The 24,156-nt window shown below is 38.7% G+C and overlaps 2 protein-coding genes and 1 long non-coding RNA gene across 5 annotated transcripts in view; all 3 read left to right on the plus strand.

The window, feature by feature from the left end:
- The first annotated feature begins 1,937 nt into the window (after positions 1-1,937).
- Positions 1,938-21,481, plus strand: LOC110063158 (spermine synthase-like). Of its 3 annotated transcripts, none has more exons than XM_089282592.1 (11): positions 1,938-2,069; positions 14,170-14,374; positions 16,787-16,889; positions 17,339-17,481; positions 18,006-18,097; positions 18,726-18,880; positions 19,353-19,442; positions 19,644-19,758; positions 20,174-20,253; positions 20,542-20,660; positions 21,128-21,481. In XM_089282592.1, exons 2-11 carry the CDS (start codon positions 14,193-14,195, stop codon positions 21,171-21,173), a joined length of 1,125 nt encoding a protein of 374 aa, XP_089138718.1. In that variant the 5' UTR covers positions 1,938-2,069; positions 14,170-14,192; the 3' UTR covers positions 21,174-21,481. The 3 variants fall into 3 exon arrangements, with proteins under 3 accessions (XP_089138718.1, XP_089138719.1, XP_089138717.1); XM_089282593.1 differs by lacking the exon at positions 1,938-2,069 and adding an exon at positions 7,072-7,182; XM_089282591.1 differs by lacking the exon at positions 1,938-2,069 and adding an exon at positions 7,413-8,052.
- Positions 2,078-5,484, plus strand: LOC110047775 (uncharacterized). The gene is made up of 3 exons (XR_016205497.1): positions 2,078-3,191; positions 3,728-3,931; positions 4,311-5,484. It is a non-coding gene; the product is annotated as an uncharacterized LOC110047775 (long non-coding RNA).
- A 1,214-nt stretch (positions 21,482-22,695) lies between the features above and the next one.
- The window catches only part of LOC110062744 (uncharacterized), a 2,431-nt gene continuing 970 nt past the window's right edge, over positions 22,696-24,156 (plus strand). Inside the window, exons 1-2 of the mRNA XM_020769697.2 lie at positions 22,696-22,943; positions 23,940-24,156. The exon at positions 23,940-24,156 is cut by the window's right edge and continues 970 nt beyond it. Coding sequence (XP_020625356.2) covers positions 22,804-22,943; positions 23,940-24,156 — 357 coding nt within the window. The 5' untranslated portion in view covers positions 22,696-22,803. The remainder of the gene's footprint in view (positions 22,944-23,939) is intronic.

A 24,156-nucleotide genomic window follows, 5' to 3' on the forward strand; every position in this document is an offset into this window, starting at 1 on the left:
AATTGTTGTGTCATTTGCGCCCAACACATTGACATAGATTTTCGTTTTTCTCAAAGGGAAATACTGCGAGTTCGAGCATGAAACTTGGCATGGTATATGTCTAATAATGATATTTTAAGGCTGTAAAATAAAATAATCGGAAAGTGAGGTACCAGATGCATTTTTATGCTGTTAAACATGACCTATATTTTGCCGTTATTTTTCACACGCTTCATAGGTGTTTTTAAAATGGTTTGGAAAACCACTATATCAACATATCTGAGATTAGTTTAAAACGAGGAATAAATCGGAGTGGTTGTTCCACATTTGTGTGAAGTTTCAAGTCAAATTAAATTATTTTAAGACTTTAGCAGCGCTTCGTCCTCGCACCTTATTTCGGTCATTTTATTACACGAAAAACCGCACTTTGACCGCGCTTTCAAATTTTCGCGAATTTCTGAAAACTAAAAATTCGCTGGAACCTTATAATATGATTTTTAGAATTAGGTCACCTAAGGGTATCTTTGGGCAAAATATGAGCGATTTGCCAAATGGGTCGTTGACCGGCGTTTCTCGATCCTAACAGTCAGCCATTCTTAAAAGCGGGAATCTTTAAAATGAGGAATCTTTAAAAGCGGGAATCTTTAAAATGGGGACTCTTTAAAAGCGGGAATCTTTAAAACGGGGAATCTTTAAAAGCGGAAATCTTTAAAAGCGGGAATCTTTAAAAGCGGGAATCTTTAAAATGGGGAATATCTAATAGCGTTAATCTTTACTGAAATGTGAGCGAGAGTCTCTCAGTTTCCCACGGGAAGCTATTTATTCCAACTCAACAGGTACAGAGACAGTTGTGAAATTTATTCATTGTAATTATATTGCACGCTATTAAAGCACATCGGTTTAGCGAGATAGTGGAGCGGTTCAAATCTGGATTGCACTCTTTGAGATCCGCCACCAGACCGACCAAAGAATCGAACCGCCTGGATTTATCTTAACTCCGGACTGTGACGTTTTTAAATTGAGTTCCGCAGCGATGGATATTTGTCCTAGCCTTGTCATGAGCTAATGGAAGGACTTACGACTTAACGACAAATATATGGCAAGGAAAACACGTTTTTGGTTATTTAATCGATAAATCAACAGTCCCCTAAATCTGGTTTTCACATGACGTCGCTAAAATTCAAACTACAAAACTATTGATCCTCCTGAGATTTTATTTCCATGATGTATAAGAGCAGCTGATAACTAATATTCATACAAATTTTCACTCCAAGTGGGTTCTTGGTTTTGTAATAGACTACGGTTGAATTTCTCAGCTTTTGCTTGACGCGGCATTTACATAACGGGCAAGAAAGCCGACATGTTGGTGACTTATTTCGGGGAATTTGGCTATCTGAACAGTTCATGTATTAGAAAAAGTATCATTTTTTAAAATGTTTTTGAGTTCCTGGAGGATAAATTCACCCTTTTGTAGCAAAACTCGGTGACAGATGTTTCTGTTGGTTTTCGGCCGCCATCCGGATGGGCGCCTGCATGGCGTCACCATCAAAAACCTCTATAAATTTGGGTAATAAATTTCTCCGCATATCTTGCGTAAGAAACATTGCTGTGACCTGAATCTTGGCGAAAGTCTTTGCATATTTACCTTCTTTCTCTTCGAGATTCTGGACTTTATCATTTGAACTGTTTTGATTTTTAATTGATTTATTTTGAACGGTGCACGGCGTGACACTGAAAACCAGCAATAAGGTAATTCGATGCTCGATGCCCGAACGATAGGGAGGGTATGATTCCCGCTTTTAAAGATTCCCCATTTTAAAGATTCCCGCTTTTAAAGATTCTTCATTTTAAAGATTCCCCGTTCCCCGTTCCCCGTTCCCCGTTCCCCGTTCCCCGTTCCGTCCTTTAAAGATAGCCAACGTTCGGGCTAACCGGCAGCCTGTTCGCAGGCCAGAGCGCGTGAGTTAAATTAAGAATTTACGTCACAGGCATGGTTTGCCGCTCACGCTCACGCGTCCAGCTTTCACGATAGTCTCTTTTCGGGGAGGAACGTAGACCGGATACGAGAGAGCGGCGGAAATCGAGTCTAGGTAAGGTTACGTTCAGTTTGAACTCAAATGTAGAATTTTGGCGCAATATTTTGTATGAAAATAGTTACCGACTTTGCGGTACTCCCACCCATTTCGCTATATATTTTGATCGTACAAAACAGTCACACCGGCCGCTTGTCTGGTCTGAACTGGTGTTCTGAGGGTTGTCCAATACTGTCGAGTAGATTCCATCGGAAAAAGGGATCTTACGAATCGTTCGACTCGACAAATGGAGAATGTTATTGACGATCCGACAGGTTGAGTTGGCAATCGGAAAATTGCATCTCATTAGCGGGACTTACAAAAGATTCCACGTTATTCAGGCAGGGCCCCAGTGTAACTTTGTCGATTCGATCGATTCGTTCGATTCGTCGAATGGAGAATTTTATTGACGATCCGACAAGTGGAGTTGTCGATCGGAAAATTGCATCTCATTAGTGGGACTTAGAAAATATTTCACGATATTGCTGTGGCAGGGCCCCGGTGAAACTTTGTCGATTCGATCGATTCGTTCGATTCGTCGAATGGAGAATTTTATTGACGATCCGACAAGTGGAGTTGTCGATCGGAAAATTGCATCTCATTAGTGGGACGATATTTGGAACTGAGATCTCAAGTTTGCCGCAATTGAGCCCTGGTTTGCTATAGTCGCCAACTACCCGGTTCAAGATGTTCAATGATTTTACAGTGTCTTTTGGGCATCCACTGGCTACTGGTTTGATTAGTCCTCGTCAGGTGTGCAGGAAATGTATGAAAGCACTCACCGTGCTTGAGAAGAAGGTTCACGTTGTGACAATCTATCACTCTGAAAGGGGAAGTTATCTTGGAAGCCGTGTGACAAAATTTTGCTGGAAGTGTAAAATTTATGAACACTATGGATTTTGGACAGAAAATTCCATTAAACACTTAGATATTAGCTGTTTGGACAATGAATTTTTTATATCGTCCGAAGACACCGCTTTCCACATGTCTTTAATGCGCCAGTGTGCCAGTCTCCTCGTTGTTGGTGCTGTATCCTACATTTGCTACTTCATACAATCGGAGCTTTGGTTACATTAAACAGAGCGTAGCTGCTGAAGAGCACAATAGTAGTGGTTCTAAAGGAACTAAACGCATGGAACGGTAAGTGATGGTTTATTGTCACTTGTGATTCTGTATATTACCAATTCATGTGGCGAGTTGTGTCGCTGGGAATTCGAAGGCCATAATTAAGTTTTAACGCTGAATATGCTGTTGGGGGAATTGGTATTATTTAAATCAATTTCAGTTGAAATCATTTTTCATCCGTTTAAACACAGTATCACCACGACACGGATTAATTCTCATCTTTTTAAACTGGATTGGCTACCAAAATAACATCATTTGTTAATTTTGTTCTTATAACACACGCATTGTGATAGTTATGTTACCTTATATCAACATTCCTATACAGATAAATGGATAAAAAAGGCATCTTTCTCTGCCACTATTTTCTATCCTTGCAAACTTGTTATGGGGAATATTATGTTACAATGGTTATAAATATAGATTACAAATTTAAGTACTGTAAGAGAAAATGTTTTCTTGGGAATTTTGCACTCGATATTCATAGTGCATAAGGAACAAGCAGTGCATTTCCTTAATTAGCAGCTTGTAATTTGTTGTTGATGTGTTTTTAGTGATACGGTTTTAAAGATGAGGCAAATACTAGCAGAAAGGACAGTAATGGATAGACGAAGGTTGGAGGAAGGTTTCTTGTTATTTGCTGCAGTACAAGTTATTGCAAAATATGGCCTTCCCATTCAGAGTATACCATATGACAAAGGAGCTAGCTGAAGTGGTGACAACACATTTTCATGAAGCATTTGTTAAGAAGTGGGGTGGTAAGTTACAGCAAATTTGTTTTTTAAAATTTGAATTGTATGGTATATTTCCATACAATTGTGAATTGTTTTTTTAGAGAGGGTGACGGATATTCAAAGGAACGTTTGGAAATTCAGTAGTGTAGGGACGGTTATTTTTCTTTATAAAAATGAAAATTTGTGAAGGAGTGGGGTGTTTTCTGATATCAGTTCTGTGGTAGGGGCGTTATTATTTCCTGAAACCTCAGTTTGGTACTTTGGCTTTTTATTTCAAACTCAGCTTGCTTGGTATGGCCTGGTATTCATTTAATTGCTGTTTCTGCGGACCTGCTCATGGGTCATTAGGCGATTGTAAATGTATAGTACCAATTGAATAATGTACCCTTATATATTATTATAGGTTGCCAAAATACACCAAAAAAGGGATCTCATTACTGCACAGAACACAATGACCATGCAACCAAGTTTAGAGATGACGAAGATGGTGCAGCTGAAACCACTGAAGAAATTGATACAGTCATAATTAAAATCTTAGCTGAAAGGGGTACAAGGCAAGGAAAAAACTATGAGATGAAGTATTATAAAATAAATAACTAATGATTATAACCTCAATGTTGAAAAAAGGTTGTGGGAGACAACAGCATGAATAGATTCATTAGGCAAATTTTGCCGGTCATACATTTTTTAAAACATTTGTATCTTGGCTGTATTGGGATGATTGAGCTGAAAATTTCCAGAGCCATAAAAGAATGATAAAGTTAACGATGTTGTCTTCGATTTGGCAGATTGTGTTTTATGACGTTTAGAGTGCCATTAGTGCCAAATTGCCAATCCCATAATTTTGTGTCCAAGTATTCGGCATGAGTAAGCAGCAATCAGTGATTTTATCAAAAATAGATCAGCCAAAAACTCTAGTGTGTCATGACAAAAGTAGATTTTTTAATTTTAAAACTATGGCAGCGAGTAAAAGCTGTTTAAATGTGCATATTGAATTTAACGGCTTCTATATTTGTTTAAAAGCATTCCAATTATAGAATGGCACTTCTGTCATGAACCACGTACATAGCACAGGGCAGTGTTTTTAACTGAACTCTGCTGTTGATGCAGATTGAAAAAGTTTATGTTTGCAACAAGTTTTGTATGTTTCAATTGTGGCCATAGCATACCTGAAGTAACCAGATATCTGTTATACACTGGTTGATATGGCAGACAGGTTATAAAGAAGGTTCCATCAAATAGGCTTGTCTTAGATAAGTATTATTGACCAATAAAAAGGAAGTTTTTAAGATAATCATAGCTATTTCACTTTTTACTTAACTGATAACAGTTGGGAATAATTTGAATGTTTCTATGTATGATAACAAATTGGTACCGTGGACTTAGCCTTCTTATAAAGTACTCTCTGTAAATTGGGACTAGTTACATGACCTGCATAGTAATGGCAGTTACATATATTTCATATTCTACTTAGATTTTTGTAATAGTTAGGAAATATGTTGTAAGTTAAGACTCAAGACTGACAACTCGACTTATTCGTAAATTTAATTAAAGAATAAAATGAGAAATTAAGTGAATTTGTTTTCCTCGTTTTGTTGTTGAATGCACTATTACACTATTATTATTAGTAATAGTAATTGGACTGTTATGAAATTGAGCCAATTAACAGTAGGAAAACAGCAGGAGAGATCCCATTTAAGTGAACATGATTGACACATTAATGGCATAGGAGTCCAAATACAGGTATCCAGTTACAGAATTTGTAATTTGATATTTGTAATTAGACACCCACCCGATTGCCCTCCAATTATAATTACCGTACAAATGCTACGAGCAGAACCTATTGAAATTAATAATTTTCTTATAAATACTATTTCTACTGTAACTTATTAAACCATTAATTGGCGGCTCACATAATTAAGGGTTTCTTTTAACATTTCCAATTAGCATCCCTGTCCTTTCGATAAGGGAGTGCCCCCCCCCCCCCAAATGAACGATAGAATACGTGTTTTAGACCCTGTGCATGCAAATCCGATGAGTTTGTAAAACATTTCGTATCATTTTTAATATTTTCGCACTACAAACTTCTCCATGTAAATTTGAAAACGAAATGCAACATCAGCCCTAGATGAATGGTTGACCATGCATACGTTATTACTAGAGCTTGCACTTAATTGAAAATAGGGAATTTAATTCTAATTTTTTGTCAACATGGAGGATAACCACAATCAGAAAATAGGTCCCCAAGACGTAACTGTGTCTAGTCCTGAGTAATTGATATTTATGAATTGTTGCATTGTACGGTCACGAGGGTTGTCCAATACTGTCGAGTAGATGTTCCCAAATAGCTGCCCTACAAAAGGGTGTCTCAGACTTTTGAATTTCGACCTCGTTAAAAACTTGTTTTGTTAAAGGATATCACAACCTTTCGAACATCAAACTTTAGGGTGGTATAAAAAGAAAACGAAGCGATCTTTGAGAAATCGGAGACACCCTTTTGAAAGGCAATGTGTAACGAATCATTTGCGATGTTAAACACGTTGCGGCCATAATCGTGGCTATAAACGAACTTGAAAAAAAAGAAAGGGTAAATATCGCTTCGCTGCGCAAAATTTAGAAAACTTTTATGTTTTCGAAAAAAGAAAAAACGTAATCGAATTCTTCATTTATTTAGCTTTTTGAAAATGTACACTTTATTGGGGTTTATTTTTAAAGCCCCGCCACGAAACATATTAACGTGAGGTGGTCAAGGCTGATGTAGACAAAAAATTCGAAACGTACCAGAAATTTACTCCGATTGTCATACGTTGTCATCGGTCGGTTCACGGTAGGGTCATTGCGATAGAAAACTTGTTATGTTTGGCTTTATACTACCTTTGGTGTTTCTAGAACGAGGAATATTCATATCTTTATTATGTCCTCTTCCACTGTGCTTTTGTTATAGCGGCGTTTTGTCGATTGTCAATCATTGATTCATCGATAAGAGTATTTTTGCGATATACTAAGGATATGTTAGCGGCGTAAATGACCATGCAAAATGCATCTGTTTATGTCCTCTTTCACCGTGCTTACTACGATTATCAGTTGAGTAAGGCGGGACGAAAGTATGGTCACCAAGTTTTAACGTAAAAATCGTGTTGTTGTCACGAGCAACGAGCTCCGTATCCGTTGGCAACTTGTCCGCCTTTGACGTCAATTGGCAGCAAAGCGCGCGAAATTGTAGGCGACGCGACAGGCGACCAACGGCTGCTGATATTGTTACCAACGGAAACGAGGTAAGTTGCCCGTGACAACAACACGATTTTTACGTTAAAACTTGGTGACCATACTTTCGTCCCGCCTTACTCAACTGATAATCGTAGTAAATGACCATGCAATGTTTCGTTTATACTACCTTTGGTGTTTTTAGAACGAGGAATATTCATGTATTTATGTCCTCTTTCACCGGTGTTTTTAGAACGAGGAATATTCATGTGTTCATGTACTCTTTCATCGTGCTTTTCTTATAGCGACGTAAATGACTATGCAATGTTTCGTTTATACTACCTTTGGTGTTTTTAGAACGAGGAATATTCATGTGTTTATGTCCTCTTTCACCGGTGTTTTTAGAACGAGGAATATCCATGTGTTTATGTACTCTTTCACCGTGCTTTTCTTATAGCGGCGTAAATGACTATGCAATGTTTCGTTTATACTACCTTTGGTGTTTTTAGAACGAGGAATATTCATGTGTTTATGTCCTCTTTCACAGTGCTTTCGTTATAATAACCTGTGAACGAATCGACAACGTTGGACCGCCGGGTCTGTTGTTACTAATGAGATGCGATTTTCCGATCGACAACATCCACGTTTCGCGGTCGTGTCCATTCGACGAATCGAACGAATCGGTCGAATCGACAACGTTGGACCGCCGGGGTCTGTTGTCACTAATGAGATGCGATTTTCCGATCGACAACATCCAGGTTTCGGGTCGTGTCCGTTCGACGAATCGATCGATCCGACAGGCTTTATATCCAGCTAATAGCCAATGAGATGTAATTTTCCGATCGACAACGAATAGAAAGTTCTCTTTTCCGATGGAATCTACTCGACAGTACTGAACATGAGTGATCAGTCGATCACGAATTTTACTCGCAGAACACCAGGTATGTTTTCCTTTAGCGGGAGAAGGTATTAAATTGCAAAGACGATTGAAAAGAACAGGGTAGATTACAATAAAAAATAACAGAGACCGAATAAATTAAAGCCTTACGTAATCCACGGCACGTGTCTCGATAATTCTTTTTTATTTTGGCTTTTCGTGTATGTTCCATTTCCGAACTAATTCGAAACATAAGATTTGCTCAAAAGCGGACTACTCAATTGTTCCAGCTATTTGTTTCTTCACAAATGAAATAACGATTGACTTTTCCTATTTTCGCATAAGCAAGGCATTTCTTGCGTCATGCTTTGCAATCAACACCTTGCATGCACACGTTTGGAGACCGTGTTGCAACGTATTACCTAACGTGAGAACAAACTGCCCTCTTCTCCTCAGAAAAAATCCGTGAGCGGCCGGTCAGCTCTGAAGTGAACATAAAGTATCTGAAGCATAAGTAATTCCGGCTATAATGTGCGCGCAAGCAGAATAACAGATGCCGAAATTTCACATCAGAACTAGCTCTCAAAAAATGTCGAATTTAGCGTTAACATCGAATTTAATTGTTATTAAGTTCTAAGGATTTCTCTGAACAAACGCACTTGTCAAATCCGATTGATACATAAACAATGGTTGGCTGGTTCTCTGGGTGTCGCAACACTCACACGGAATTCTAATGAGCAAATATAACTTTTACAGTGAATATCGCCGCGTTTTAATTTCGCAAATTATATTTCCCGCAAGAGTCCTTAGCTTGCTCGATTGTTACATGAACGATGGAATCCAGTGGATAAACCTTGTAGCGCACATGTATGGGGCGCCGTTTGTAAATTTATTATTTAGACCGAATTTATGCCATTTTCCCCTTATTTATAAATAATTGGAAATGCCACAAAATTTGTTCATAAATAAGACACAAGAACTTGTCCGTTGATATGTAAATAATTATTTTAGGTACGTCCTGATTTATAAATAATCTTTTACCATAGAGTTATTATATATAAATAACAAACTAAACAACTTCAATTATTTATAAATCAGGTCATCTCTAAAATAGTTATTTACATATCATAAAGTTTGTAAATCCCATTATTTATAAATAAATTACTTCGCCGGGAGTGTAAATTCATTGTTTAGAAATAATAAATTTCACCTCGCCGAGTGTAAATTTATTATTTATAAATAATGAACTTTACTGAGTGTGTAAATTCATTATTTAGAAATAATGAATTTCACCTCGCCGAGTGTAAATTTATTATTTATAAATAATGAACTTCACTGAGTGTGTAAATTCATTATTTAGAAATAATGAATTTCACCTCACCGACTGTAAATTTACTATTTATAAATAATGAACTTCTCTGAGTGTGTAATTTCATTATTTAGAAATAATGAAGTTTCATCTCGCCGACTGTAAATTTATTATTTAGAAATAATGAATTTAACCGTGTGTGTAAATTCATTATTTAGAAATTCATTGTTTAGAGATAATGAAGTTTCATCTCGCCGAGGGTAAATTTATTACTTAGAAATAATGAACTTCATTGAGTATGTAAATTCATTATTTAGAAATAATGAAAGTATGAATGGCTGACCCAGCGTCTCTTGCCCGATCGATTTCGGAGGCTGTTTCTCGCGCCATAAGTGAGACAGTTAATGCTGCCCTTGCTCAGGTAGGTATGCAGCCTGAAATTCAGCGGTGACAGATCCAGGGGAGGCTCCCCCCCCCCCCCCTTATTTTGAATAATTGCGTTTAAGCGAGTATCACGCTTCAAATAAGTATTGTGTAGTTCTTATTCACTCAACAATTCGGCAGCTCACACTGCAACAGGAACAACGACAACGACAACGACTACTCAAAGGCCGAGGTAACAGGTAAATTTTAAGACAAGAAATTGCTGCATGAAGAAAATGCAGAGCTTTTAAAATCGGGAAATCGAATAATGTATTTACTTGCTCAGATAATTCTTTGTAGCCTGCGAACAGGCTCGCGTTGGAGCACAAACGCGCTCGGCGTAGCTGAGAGCGAGAAATCGACGGGCGAAGCCGCAAGAGGAGAAAGTCACTTTCTTGGCGCTTCTTTCCCGCCGATCGCTATTCCTCTTCGTCACTCGTGCGTTTGACTCAAACGTGAGCCTGCTCGCAGGTTAAATTCTTTGTGACCTTTGTGACCTTTGGACGGATAGCTGTGTGACACACTTTGTTTGGCTTGATCAAGTCATGGCTAAGCATGTCTATTCCAGGCAAGTCCAAAGATCATACACGTGGAAAGCTAAATTAATTTACGTTTAAACCATTGTTGAATAGACCTTTTTCGACTGGGCGGTTTGTTGCCCCATTTCAGACCATGTGATGATACTCTTGAGAATTCTTCCTTTCAAATTTTCAAATAGTTGCGCGTATATGAAAAAATAATTTTTAGATGAATAAAAGAACAATATCTCTAGAGAATGTCACGTGGTCTGTAATGGAACAACAAACCGCCCAAGCGAAAAAGGTCTATTTCAATAGAAATCAGACCTTTCACTTAACACGCCAAGCGATTTTTATTTTCTTCATGCAGCAGTTTCTTTTCTTAAAATTTACCTGTTACCTCGGCCTTTGAGTAGTTGTTCCTGTTGCAGTGTGAGCTGCCGAATTGTTGAGTGAATAAGAACGACATAATAGATATTTGAAGCGTGGGGGGGGGGGGGGGGAACGGGTCCCCGGGCCCCTCACCCAGATACGCCACTGCTGAATTTCAGGCTGCATACCTACCTGAGCAAGGGCAGCATTAACTGTCTCACTTATGGCGCGAGGAACAACCTCCGAAATCGATCGGGCAAGAGACGCTGGGTCAGCCATTCATACTTTCATTATTTCTAAATAATGAATTTACATACTCAGTGAAGTTCATTATTTAGAAGTAATAAATTTACACTCGGCGAGATGAAACTTCATTATTTGTAAATAGTGAATTTACACACACGGTTAAATTCATTATTTCTAAATAATAAATTTACACTCGGCGAGGTGAAACTTCATTATTTCTAAATAATGAATTTACACACTCAGTGAAGTTCATTATTTATAAATAATAAATTTACACTCGGCGAGGTGACATTTATTATTTCTAAATAATGAATTTACACACTCAGTGAAGTTCATTATTTATAAATAATAAATTTACACTCGGCGAGGTGAAATTCATTATTTCTAAATAATGAATTTACACACTTAGTGAAGTTCATTATCTATAAATAATTAATTTACACTCCCGGCGAAGTAATTTATTTATAAATAATGGGATTTACAAACTTTATGATATGTAAATAACTATTTTAGAGATGACCTGATTTATAAATAATTGAAGTTGTTTAGTTTGTTATTTATATATAATAACTCTATGGTAAAAGATTATTTATAAATCAGGACGTACCTAAAATAATTATTTACATATCAACGGACAAGTTCTTGTGTCTTATTTATAAACAAATTTTGTGGCATTTCCAATTATTTATAAACAAATTTTGTGGCATTTCCAATTATTTATAAATAAGGGGAAAATGGCATAAATTCGGTCTAAATAATAAATTTACAAATGGCGCCCCATACACATGTGCCGAGCCGTGAAACCTTCCGTTTCACAAGTAGCATGCTGCCAGCACAAGACCACGTGGATAGAAATGGGGAACGTGCCTCCACCTGCAAACTTTTTCAAACCCATGTCTTCGTTTACCCTACTGGTCGCAAATCGGCTGGAAGTTCAAGAAAACATTATTGGTTCAAAATTCCCGGGAAAATAGAGGGGCAAACTTTTCGGTGGTCAGCTAAGAGTCGCGCGGAACGGATAAAAACACTATTAATTCCTGACAACTGCATTATTTCACAAAGAAAAGCCTTTTTCTCAGTCACAAAGCGTAATCCTACGTTATTCAGAATCGTTTCTTGTGAGTATTGGCTACTTAACATAGTAACCCTTAAAAAGTAAGGCGAATCGGTCCGAATCATACATTTGGTCTGCTCGAGGTAGTCGTACATTTGTCGAAGCCTTCTTCAGCTGTTTACTTTAAGCTAGTCGAAAACTGAGAATCCGCTGTGTAGATCGCACATTCTTGTTAGTGCTCCTTCGTAAGATTTTGTTGTCAGCTAACCTCGCTATCTCGGAATTTAAAAGGCCAGCTGGCTTTTAACTAAAGCAAGAACACGAGTTGGAAATTATAATCGACGCTAGAACAAGTTAACAGGGGAGTTTTGTTTTTAAACTTATTCGCGTTTTAATATTATAAAGGATACCCTCTTTACTAGAAATAGTTGTTGCTGTTAGCGAAGTTCAAACAAACCGTTCTTCGTGCCTGTAATTAATTAGGAAATGAGAACAATATTATACTTTAATTACTCTGGCTTACAACAGACTGAAGATTAGGCAAGAAAATCTTCAGACTCAGAAAACCAACATATTTATAGTTGTTACCTTGAAGAGGGTCACCTTCACTAAGATGCTCATTACCTGGGTAAGGAGTCCAAGTAAGAGATTAAGTATGGGTGTGACTTTTCGAACCCTGTGCGTTTGCATTTAATAATTGCTATCCACACAAATCGCGTGACACCTCAACAAGGAGGAGTGAAGGCTCTGGGAAAGCAATAGAATTAAAATGCGAAAGTCAAACTGCAGTTGTACCCGATCAGTCTTGTTAGCATCGCAATCTAAAGGTCCCTATAATGATTAAAGTGGGAGTCAGGTGTCACAGTACATGATCCGCTTTTTAAGTAGTTTTATTTAATGGCTCATTTGGCCTGGCCGGGATGTAAGAATAAGAAATAAACATTGAGGGTGTTACGCCCTTTTCTCTTTATATTTATTTGCTCGTTTACGGTGGCTCGGTAGTGGATGTTAGAACTTGAAAATAACAAACATTATACCGGTGTATCTATGGACTGTTCATTTAGAGACTGGTTTAATTTGGCTTGTTTTTCTTGCTCGGCAGTGGAACAAAAGAGCTAGGCTAACCTGTCCCGTCCGTTAACCAAGGAGCAAATGAGCCAAACGAACCCCCAAAAAGAACATTGTCCAAAGGAAAGTCCTTCAAATCGACGCTTTGTTTATTTTACAATGTATTTAATCAACTGGTGGTTTCCGCATTTAGGGAGCAAAAGCTAAACGCGAACAGAACTTAAAGCCGCGATGAAAATATATTTTCAAGAATGACTGCTCTCAAACTTCACAATACTAATTGACAATTAGACCCGTAGCCCTTGCGGGCTATTGACCCGTGGCCCTTGAGGGCGAAGGGTGTAATTGTTTTAGTAATACCCAACTAGTCGGACAGAAAAGGCAATAATAAAGTTAGCAAATGCAAGTTGAAGAAACATTTGGGAATAAAACGAAAGAAAGCGTCACGCTCGATGGCGCCAATTTCGCTACTCGAGGACTATTACTAATAGTCCTATAGTAGCGTAGCCAATCAAAATGCAGGATTTGCTTTAGTCCACTAGTTGGGTGATACTAATACAAAATAATAGATCTCATTCAAATCTGTAGAAAATCAGGAATGCTGCGACACTCTAAGAAGTTATCTCAGTCACATAACAGTGACTGTTTACTCCAAAATACCCAATTTGTCCGGAAAAAAAAAGAAATCGACGCATATCCTTTACACCAATTACACTGGTAATTTAAAAAAATAATTACCTAAAATTAGAATATCAATATTTTAGCGTAAAAAGAAAACTGTAAAACCAATTGATCCGCCGTCCAGCTCAATTATATGTATCGTGAAATTCCCTGGATTGGCCAACTTTCAGTAGCTAGCCTTTGTTTTGAATATAAATGAGCAATATAACAATAAATAACATTAAATAATAACGGTTTCATGAGCAAATTTACAATAAAAATTGGCTCTTCTAAAGACTAATAGCTACAAATGTAACCTGCTTACAATAAAATACGCTAGAAATAAAATAAAAAATTATACGCGCTAAAGATTTAAACAGGATTAAAAACCGAAAGTTATCTAAAAATCCTTTAATTTGAATGTAAGCAATCCTTTATAACATTCTTACTTAATTCTATCAATAATTTGCGTCTGCTTTTTCTTTCTTTTAACTGTTTATTTATCAAAATTAACGTTATTTTCCTACACAGAAACCAACAGCAACCAAATAAAGATGTCAGTTAAGCAGACACTTCTCGACTTCAATGTCACCCTTCCCGCGCCACTCGACGACAAAATGATGACATATCTGAAAAGGAAGGTCACAGAAGAGCTACAGAAAACGTTTGGTACAGAGGACTCCATTTCTCAACCCAGGCCCAATACTATGCTCTTGTTCTTCGATAAGACTGAAACGTAAGTCACAAGTGACGAACCAATGCCTCGTTCCCAGGGAGTGCAGAACTTGATGGTTCACTGTCTCACAATCTTAGTCTGTCCACAGACGTATTTATTATAATTTTTTTTTTTTTTTTTGCTACGAGCTAGTTTCTTCGAGCGCGCGAGCGATACGAGCGAGGAGCGCTAGAGGACCGCGAAGGGAACTCATTTTGACCTTTCCCCAGCCCCACCCCCTTGCGTTTTAGCGCACGTGTCCCACGCGCAGAAATTTCCTACTACTTCTTGAATTAGCATTTTCTGGAGAAAACGAATAATCATGATAGCAGCATTAACCCAGATAAACTTATTACATTTTACATTTTGACGTATTTACCGTTGATGTAAAGTTTGTCGGGCTCCGATCCACTAAAACTTGCACGTTTACCATCCTTCCTGATCATGACCAAAAGCGTGAAGCCTGGGGCCGGCGAAGCAGGAACACTTAGATATTTATTTTTCTTTTTAACATTTTATTGTTACTTAAAGCACAATTACAAGAGCGATTGAAACAATTACATGGTTAATTAATTACGCTTACGCGATAGAAATAAAAATACGCATAACGGATAAAGTAAAAAGTATCAAATATAGCAGGAATTTTCTACTACTTCTTGAATTAGCATTTTCTGGAGAAAATGAATAATCATGATAGCAACGTTAACCCAGATAAACTTATTACATTTTACATTTTGACCTATTTACCGTTGACGTAAAGTTTGTCGGGCTCCGATCCACTAAAATATGTAGGTTTACCATCCTTCCTGGCATTCTTCAACTTCTCCATTTGGAGCTTTCGCATCTCGTGGATTTCTTGTATCCTGTGTTTCCGTCCGCATTTGAGCACCCGTTCTCTGTCCGAAAACCTTAGGAAACGCGCAATGATGATCTTTCTCTTCCATTTTCCTTTCTCGGCTTGCTCATTCGGTGTACTCGTTGATATTCAATGCTCTGTGCACCTTCTATTCCCAGAACTCTTTCTAAGAACTCAGTTAGCACCCCTTTTGTATTTTCGGTGGACACTTCGCCCCGTTGAATAGCTCCATCTCCTTCGCTCGATGCGAAAGTTTCGGGGATGCCTTTAAATTTCGGATTTTCACGTCAACTGTAGGCCTCCAAGTATAGCAGTTTTCTGCTTGTATCGCTGACGTCGTCATTGTTTTTATAAGTCTTAGCTATCAATTCTTGTACTTGTTCGTCAACGAATACAGAACTTTTCTCCAACGAAGTGAAGTTATCGCCTAAGGTTCTGTTTAGTTTTTACTGAATCTACTTCTATCTCCAAAGACGTTACCTTGCTTTGTAGTCCTTCGACTGCTACGTTCAGTTCTTCCATTTTTGTTTCCAGGTTGGATAGCTTCGATAACACTCAGTCTATTTTGGGTCCGAGTACTTCCATGACCTCGTTCTTCGTCACTCGATATCTTAAGCGGAGAATTTGACTCTATCAGTCTTTTATTTTCTGGTGACGGCTCCAAATTACTGCGATGGCTACTTTTCCTTTTTGGAGTAATAAATAATTTTTCCATGGACGTTTAAACACGGTAGAAAATTGTCCGGTTTACGGAGCTTCGCAACACACGTCTACATTCTGTGACGCTCTCCCCAATCGATCTTCGGAACACTTAGATATACAGTGGAACCTCTATGGACCATGTTCGATATATCAATATTCTAACATGGCTCCGAGGCTTTCGGGTCAAAATTGAAATTTTTTTAAAGTTTCTTTTGTCTCTCAATTCCCAAAAGAGACTTGGATACAAAGACAACGACATCAAATATAAAAGTTTGTCCTGAAAGTCTCGGAGCCATGCTAGAATATTAATATATCGAAAGTGGCCTATTGAGCGGCGACCTGTTAAACTCCCCCCCCCCCCTCCCCCGCTTCCCCCCGCCCCTTGTTAAGCGGCCAGTAGCGATTTAGCCCCCATTTTCCCACTAGCTGTGGTTTCCTCAAAGGTAGCGAACTCGTTACGGGACGAAACAACAGGTTACCTGAGGAACATCAACTCCCGGAAGCAAATGCATATGCCAGGATAAACGCAATACAAATATCCTCTTACCTCTATATTCGTTCTTTATTTTGAAGCTAATATAATGTACGTGCAAATCTCTTCCATTTTGTCTGAAAAATACTTCTGCCATCGATACTCAACGTCCAAAGTATTTCTTGACCGCTCAAATGCACACAAGAAAAACTGAGTCTTCTCGCGGTTTTGTTGTTGGGCAACTGGCAGACGACCATCCCCAGATATATCTATTCATGTAAACTAAGTTTATTTCCATAAGAGAAGCCCGAGTATTGACGCAGTTTGACGCAGTTATGCGTCTAGTTGACATTAAATTAATTTACAAGCAGTATCATGCATGTCAGTTTGTTCAACATTGCAGGCAGTGTACTGTTCGGATATTCCCGGATGGCCTTGTCACCCTTGATATCGTGCAATACGTTGGTGATAACAAGAGCGATTTGTATCGTACTTGGACCAAAAAGGTAAGCTATATGAAGACCTGCAATTTCATGAGCGGCCATTCAGGCCTTATCCAGCCACATGAAAACTCGTTTAGCCCCTAAAGGGCGTCGGTGGAATATATACTGTTTTTGGCAAACCTTTGTTGAAGAACTCGTAACGTTACAGTTTGTCTCATCCAACCAAGTAATAGCACGAGCACTTCATAGGTTTCCAAAAGTTGTCACGCCATTGGGACGCGATAAGTTGCCTAGCATCCAGGCGTTCAGTTAGTTGGGGTGCAGTGGGAAAGAAACAGCGCGCGAAAAAATAAAAAACGCTTTCTTTGTGCTGCGCCCCAACTAACTGAACGCCTGGAAGAGGCTAGGGGGTTATGCCAGGCAGGCATTTACTTTGCGAATTTTTTTTATTTTTTCATTCTAACTATGATAGCATTTATGTTTGTTGCCTTACTTTTTTTCCCTCCGTCTAGGATATAGTAGAGCTGCGTGATCGTATGAACACGAGCCTGTCGTGTTCGATAGCGAGGTACATTCTTCCAATCACACGGGGACGAGCGATCCGTTGCTATCGCGAAACAACTGACGATAGGATTATAGAGTATGACTTCGACAGGTAATCAAACGAACAGATTATTTGCCGTTCCTCGTGAATTCAGTGACAAGCAGAAGAAGGCGAGGCCATAGAGGACGGACAGAAAGTTTCAGTGTCACTTTTCCTCCTGAGAAAGTTTAGCCGCGAGGCCACGAATATGTTTTAATATCGAGAAGATCAAGACATCGCGTCTTTTATACACACTCGCCGCACTTAAAACAACTTCGAAACGATATCAAAACTGTAAAATTGCGGTCATTGTGAAAATAGTAAGAGGAAGTGTGGCAAAATGGTTAGGGTGTCGGATTTTTAATCCGTAGGTCCTGGTTTCAAATCCGCCTTCCTTCCACTATATTGGTACAGCAGTGCTAAACACCTCGAAACTTACATAAAGTGATTAATTTTTATTTCTTATATATTCCGCTCTTTGAGCCCGCTTCAGTCAGTCGTCACTTGTTGCCACTTTTAAAGTCGCTTTTAATGTAATTTTACTTAGTTCATTTCATTTTTTTTTCTTCTACCCCCTGTTTTTTTTTCGCTTTCAGAGTTGTTTCCAGTGAGCACTCACCATATCAACATATTCAGGTTATCCATTCACCTCAGTTTGGCAATATGCTTATCCTGGATGAGATAGAAAGTAAGTCAAAATTATACTAGCCCTTTATCGACTCATCATCCAATCTACACTGTTCTTGACGTGGCAAATTTTCTCTCATCGCTCGGCCTTTTCGTCCTTTTTCAATTAGATTCTGAGCTCGATACTTTTTTGTTTTGTTTTGTTGTTCTTTTTTTTAGTACTTTATTTATTAATTTTGAGCTCGAGATTTTTATCACGTAAGAGCTGGCGAGGGGTTAGCTCAAGTCAAATATTACGCATACAAATCGAGAGCGAAGAATCTAATTATTTCAGTATAAACCTACTAGTCGTTCAAAACTTTCTCTAAGTCCTTTTCACAGACACTTCAATAACCCAAAGAAGTGCCGCTATTTTGTTAACAAGCGCGCACTGCTAGGCTACTCACTATCTACTTAACAATTCGATTATGAGCTCGAGATTTCTATGAGGTGATAGTAGAAGAACCCCTATCTTTTCTATCAAGTCTTTTTCTCCTAAGATGGTAAGCAGTGACAATTTATAAAAACGAAAAACCTACAATTATTTCTGGCAACTACATGTGAATGTCCACAATACTCCTCTCCCGATCCCTTCTAGAACTGTAGTTTGTATACTGAATCGTAGAACTTTCTCTTGTCTTGTTCAACAGTGATTGCTGAGAGCGACCTCGTTTACACGCAGGCTCTCATGGGAAACGGCAGGGCGGACTACAAAGACAAAAGTGTTCTTATCTTGGGGGGAGGTGACGGGGGAGTGCTTCATGAGTTATTAAAGGAAAACCCGAGGTCTGTTGTTATGGTTGAGATATCCTTTTAAAACAAACCAAAAAATAAGGTGATCGAGTGGTTTTTAAGAAAGGGAATTCCTTACTCAAATATACTCTCAGATATAATCATGTGGAGCGAGCATGGGCTATTCATTTTGCGACTAAACAAGGCAAAGCCTGAAAAACAACTTTCGCTCATTTTTGCCAAATTAACGTACCGTGCGTCATTTAATTTTGTACGGCATTAATTTCTCAGAACACCAGCACAGTTGTTCTGCACCACTTTAACACCTGTATCTTCATTTAAACTGCACCCCTTTTGTTCTTAGGGCTAGTGAAATTTTACGATTTTTATCTTTTGCTTCGTTAATTTGGTCAGTTAGAAAGAACCTTTTAAATGGTGTAGGTTGCGAATCAGATCTTAACTTTGTGACCGAGCTACACGAGTTCTTTTATCGTACATTGTGTTATTCTGTTTGTTACGCGCACCATTCTTTAACAGCTTAACAAATTGACAAGGGTGTCATTGATGCCTCAAGAAAGCATCTCAGAGCAATTTGTGGTGATTCGCTCGACAATTTACGGGGCAAAAATTACGAGGTAAGTGGCAACTCCAACGGCTACAGACACTCGACGAAAATTTCCCTTGCTGCTGTTGTTGTTATTGTTGATGATTTTGTTATACGAGCTCCAAAGGAGATACGATCTTTTCTTCTCAACATCTTGAACCTGGTCACTGCCATGCACAAATTCCTCGTAATTAATTTAATATGGTGCTTTTTCCATATTTTCTCGTCACAGATTATAATTGATGACTGCGCCAAAGTCATGCGAGAATTTGTAAGGGAAAAAAAGACGTTTGATTTCGTGATTAACGATCTTACTGACATCGTTATAAGATCAGAAGAACAGGACGGTAAGTATAGTAAGTCTTAAACCACGATCACACCAAATTGCTGTTAGAGTCAATAATTAGAGCGGTTTTCACTTGAGGATCGAAAGAAATTCGCAATAGTTTCGCATAACTGCGCTTTATGATTGGTTAAAAAAATCTCGCGCCACTTTCTCATCCAATCCCAAGTAAAACCAAACCAATCGCGATTCTCCCCTACACTTCCCCGCACTTTTTGCCAGCAACGTGTATTTGGCTCGGGTTTTTAATTAGCTGAAGAAATCGGGTTTTCGGCTGAGATATCGAGAGTAAATTATGGTGAAACAAATGCAAAGGAAGCTACTTTTGGTTCGAGTTATTGGGAAATACGAGAAATAGAGGGTGATGAAAATCGGGATTCCACTATAAAGTTACTAAAACAATTTTGTGTGGTTTGTAGGTTCGTACTTGGAGTTTCAAAGGGAAATCCAGGACCTTTCAATTCGTCTTCTCTCTCCACATGGAAAGTATTTTGTGCAAGTAAGTTTGAGTACATAAATCAAGAATCCACGTGTCCGTGACTAAAAGTACGTGACAAAGAATCCAAGAAATTCAATGACAACTGAAATTGGGTGCGTTAACGTAAAGCACCTAATTTGACGTCCATCGAGCTTCAGTGAAGCTGGATGAACATCGGCTGTTTCCTTGGAAACCAGTAAAATTGACAGTTTTGTTACGTTATGTTGCATTCCTATCTCTCGTTCTCACCACTCCTTTATCGCTAGGCTAAATTATCACGTTATCTTACTATTTTGTTTTTCCTTTTAGGGTGGAAATGGACCTAATATGAGAGAAAGTTTAAGTCTGTACGAAGAGCAGCTGGCAAAACTGTATTGTCCAGTGGAGTTCAGGAAAGATTTTGCTTTTGTTCCATCCTTCTTAGAATTGTATCCTTTGCATTCTTTTACAATCTACTTTTTAATGATAGCTAGCATCTGAGCTTGATCATCAGCGTTATTTTTTAACGATTTGATTTTTCTAGAAAGATGGCCGCAAATCGCAAATTTTTAAAACAAACATGTTTTCTCTGCCTGCTTTCAGTTCATTTCTTTTCCGTATTGTTTTGTCCAGGGAGAGAAGAGGAAAAATAGTTTGACTTTCATTGACTAATCAAAAAATATTATCGTTAATTATCTGCGCTATCTCGACCAGTTAGATACAAACAACGAAAATTAAGTTCTATTACTTTTAACTTGAATAGCTGTTTTATGTTTTGGGGTTTTTTTTGTTATTGATTGATTGATTGATTGACTGATTGATTGATTGACTGATTGATTGATTGATTGATTGATTGATTGATTGATTGATTGATTGATTGTGATTTTCCTTAATGTCTTTGTTTCATTTTATGAAGATGGACGTTTTATGAGATATGGAAGAAGGATACCCAAGACGAATGAATTGTTGCAACAAGGTAGCCGGAATAGATGCCAGTTTTGTTAGGGAGGTGCACGTGACAACATACAAACGGCATATTGGTGACGAAGCCGCGAAAACAAGAAGGGGAGACGGGCCATTGGTTCGCCTCATTCTTCTCACGCTTTACCGATGATGGAAGGAAGACAGGAAAACCGGTTGAATTACCATAGTCAGAACTTCCGCTAAATAGCCTGCGATGACTTGTAATATACTTCAATTTCCGTTTTCTTTACCCATGCTTGTGATTAGTGAAACATTTCATTTTTCACAATAAAGGTCTCATTTCTTATGATGTTGAGATTTAATTTCCAGTTACAGGTTTTTCTATCCACGTACTTACCTTACACTAACGGCAAAGACCTAGAGCTTGTCGGTGAAAGTGTTTGCCTTAGAAAGAGTTCACTGAAAGGGCAATTATTGTATGCCAAACCGAGTTCCACGGTGCGGAGTAGTGGAATTGAAATGGTCCTCTGAGCGATCCTACAGGGGACCGGGGCGGGAGGCGGGAGACGAAAGGGCGAGAAGCGGGAGACAAAAGGGCGTCGGGGAAGCGGGAGTTCTAGGAAGGCGGGAATCATTTATTAAGCGTTAAAACACTGTCAAAAACAAGAACCCAAAATGTAATTTGACTTACATTTAGCTTATTTTTGAGACTTCTGGACCGACTGAGAAACGAAAACTTGCCCTTGGGTTAAAAAAAACTGAGGCTTACTTCCGGTAAAATTGGAAACCGCTTTACGATGGTTACGTCACAGATCATGAAATGTTGTCGCTTAAGCTCTCAAAAAACGTGAGTAAGAGGAGCAAGGCTGGAAACAAAGGAAAAAAGGAAAAGAAACGCTTAAGGATTGCGCCGAGCAAAATGACTAGGTTGTGTTTTGAGCCTCCTTATTTACAGAGGACAGGAGCAAGAGGAACAAGGGCGGGAGTCGGGAGATAAAGGTAGGGGAAGCGGGAGAGCAGGATACGGCAGGTGGAAGGTTGTGAATCCACTCCCCCCCCCCCCCCCCCCCGCCGCCCCCGTTCCCCTCCCTTCCAACTAAATTTACCATCCACGAACGCTTGGGTTTGACAAAGCTGTTCCTCGCTCTGTTTTTTTCTTGGATGGGATTAGTCTTTGCGTTCTCGACTACTCACGACTGTAAATCGACGTGGTAACACATTCCTGTGTGAACGCTTTTCTTTTCCGTAAACCTGGGCCGGGTTGTTCGAAAGCCGGTTGACGTTAACCCTGGTTTAAAAGTTAACCGAAGAAGTATTTTTTCTTGCATAAAAACGTTTTTGACTATTTATGTTTTGTGTAGTTTGAGGTTACTCAAACTCAAAACTGAAGGACAAACAATGTAAATAGAAAACCTCACCGAAAAATTACCGATCAATTCTCGCTAATACTTAATCGGGCTTTGAACAACTCGCCCCTGAGTCTTACCTGTGTGACGTCACAGGATAGTTCGTCCCTAACACGCCAAGCCTTCTTGCAGCGCGAAGCCTGGTTCCACAGCTTGGTTGCTAAGCCAACGAACGCGCTCGTTCAGTTTGTTGTGGATTCCAGTGGAATTTTCTCTGTTGTTTCCAGCTGTGGATTTTCATACTTTTTAACCACAAAGCAAAATGTTCATCAGCAGCATGGCAAAGAAAAGACCCTCAGAGAAGGATTCATTTTATAATTTACGACCTCTGCCTTCCAGAGGAACAAGAAAGCGAAACCCAGACGAAGACTTCATACTGCGAGGTCGACGAACACCAGTCAGGTAATCAACCTTAAAGCATGTAAAAAGCGTTCTTTGTAACGTTGTGGCTTGGACAAAAAAGCCTTCAAAAGCTATGTGTTGTGTTTGAAGGTAAAAATGAAGTTTTTGCGTGTAAAAAGTTCATCATTTTTACATTTCATGCATGACTGCAACAAGCAATACCTGGGTCGACTCTTTGGAAGTTGCAATGGCGATATTTTTTCCTTTTCTACCCCTCATTGTTACCACGTATTTGATTGCCATGTATGGAAGGTGACAATGGAATAAATTGTTCGACCCTCAAAATATCCTTCTAGGTTAAAGTCCAGTGGCTCGTAACTGAAGGTCTCCTCTTTATTTGCACGCACACTGTTTAATTGTAATTTATTTTTCTGAATGAAACTGACATAAATGAGCCTTGGGTTATGCTTTGTGATCAACCCTAAAAAGTCCTTACTAAAATCTCTCACCAAAAGAGCTGACACAAAATTTCTACCTCTTTCTCAACTCAAGAAAGGGTTTCACATCTCCCTGTCACTAATACATGCATACTAATGAGTGCACCTACTACGACCATCAGTTGAGTAAGGCGCGACAAAAGCTTGGTGACAAAATTTTGGTCTTAAAATTATGGTGTTGTCACAAGCAATTTAACTTGTTTCCATTGAAAACAAATTATGTGAACAGCCTTGTGTCACCTGTCGCATCACCTACAGTTTGGCGCACTTTGCTGCCAATGACACCATAGGGAGACAAGTTGCCACTGGAAACGGAACCAGTTGCCAGTGACAACAACACGATTTTCACATTAAAACATGGTGACCAAACTTTCGTCGCACCTTACTCAACTGATAATCATAATACCTGGGTTGCTGTGGCTATGACATTGCTTGACATGCCATTGAAAATCTTATGCACTAGTATTTTTCAAATGATTTGCAATTATCCAATAATGTGGCACTCTTGTATAAAACCTGTCATGGAAATAATTTCTATGTTTTTTTTTTTATTGTTCAGAATGAAACCACAGAACTACAGAACCAACTCTGAAATGACTATATCCACTTCAGGACTGTTACATAAGAGTACAAGAACACCTTCCCGTCAGTCAGTAAGCTTTCAAGACTTGCAAACATCTGACGAAGAGTTTGATCCCAATGATTTAGCCTTGGATTTGTCCGAATTTTCTGATGGCCCAGAGGAAGAGCTTGCCAGGTTGCACGATAAGCCCAGT

The sequence above is a fragment of the Orbicella faveolata genome, unplaced genomic scaffold (assembly GCF_042242905.1).
Source record: "Orbicella faveolata isolate gen_17 unplaced genomic scaffold, um_ofav_v1 contig_12, whole genome shotgun sequence".
NCBI lineage: Eukaryota > Metazoa > Cnidaria > Anthozoa > Scleractinia > Merulinidae > Orbicella > Orbicella faveolata.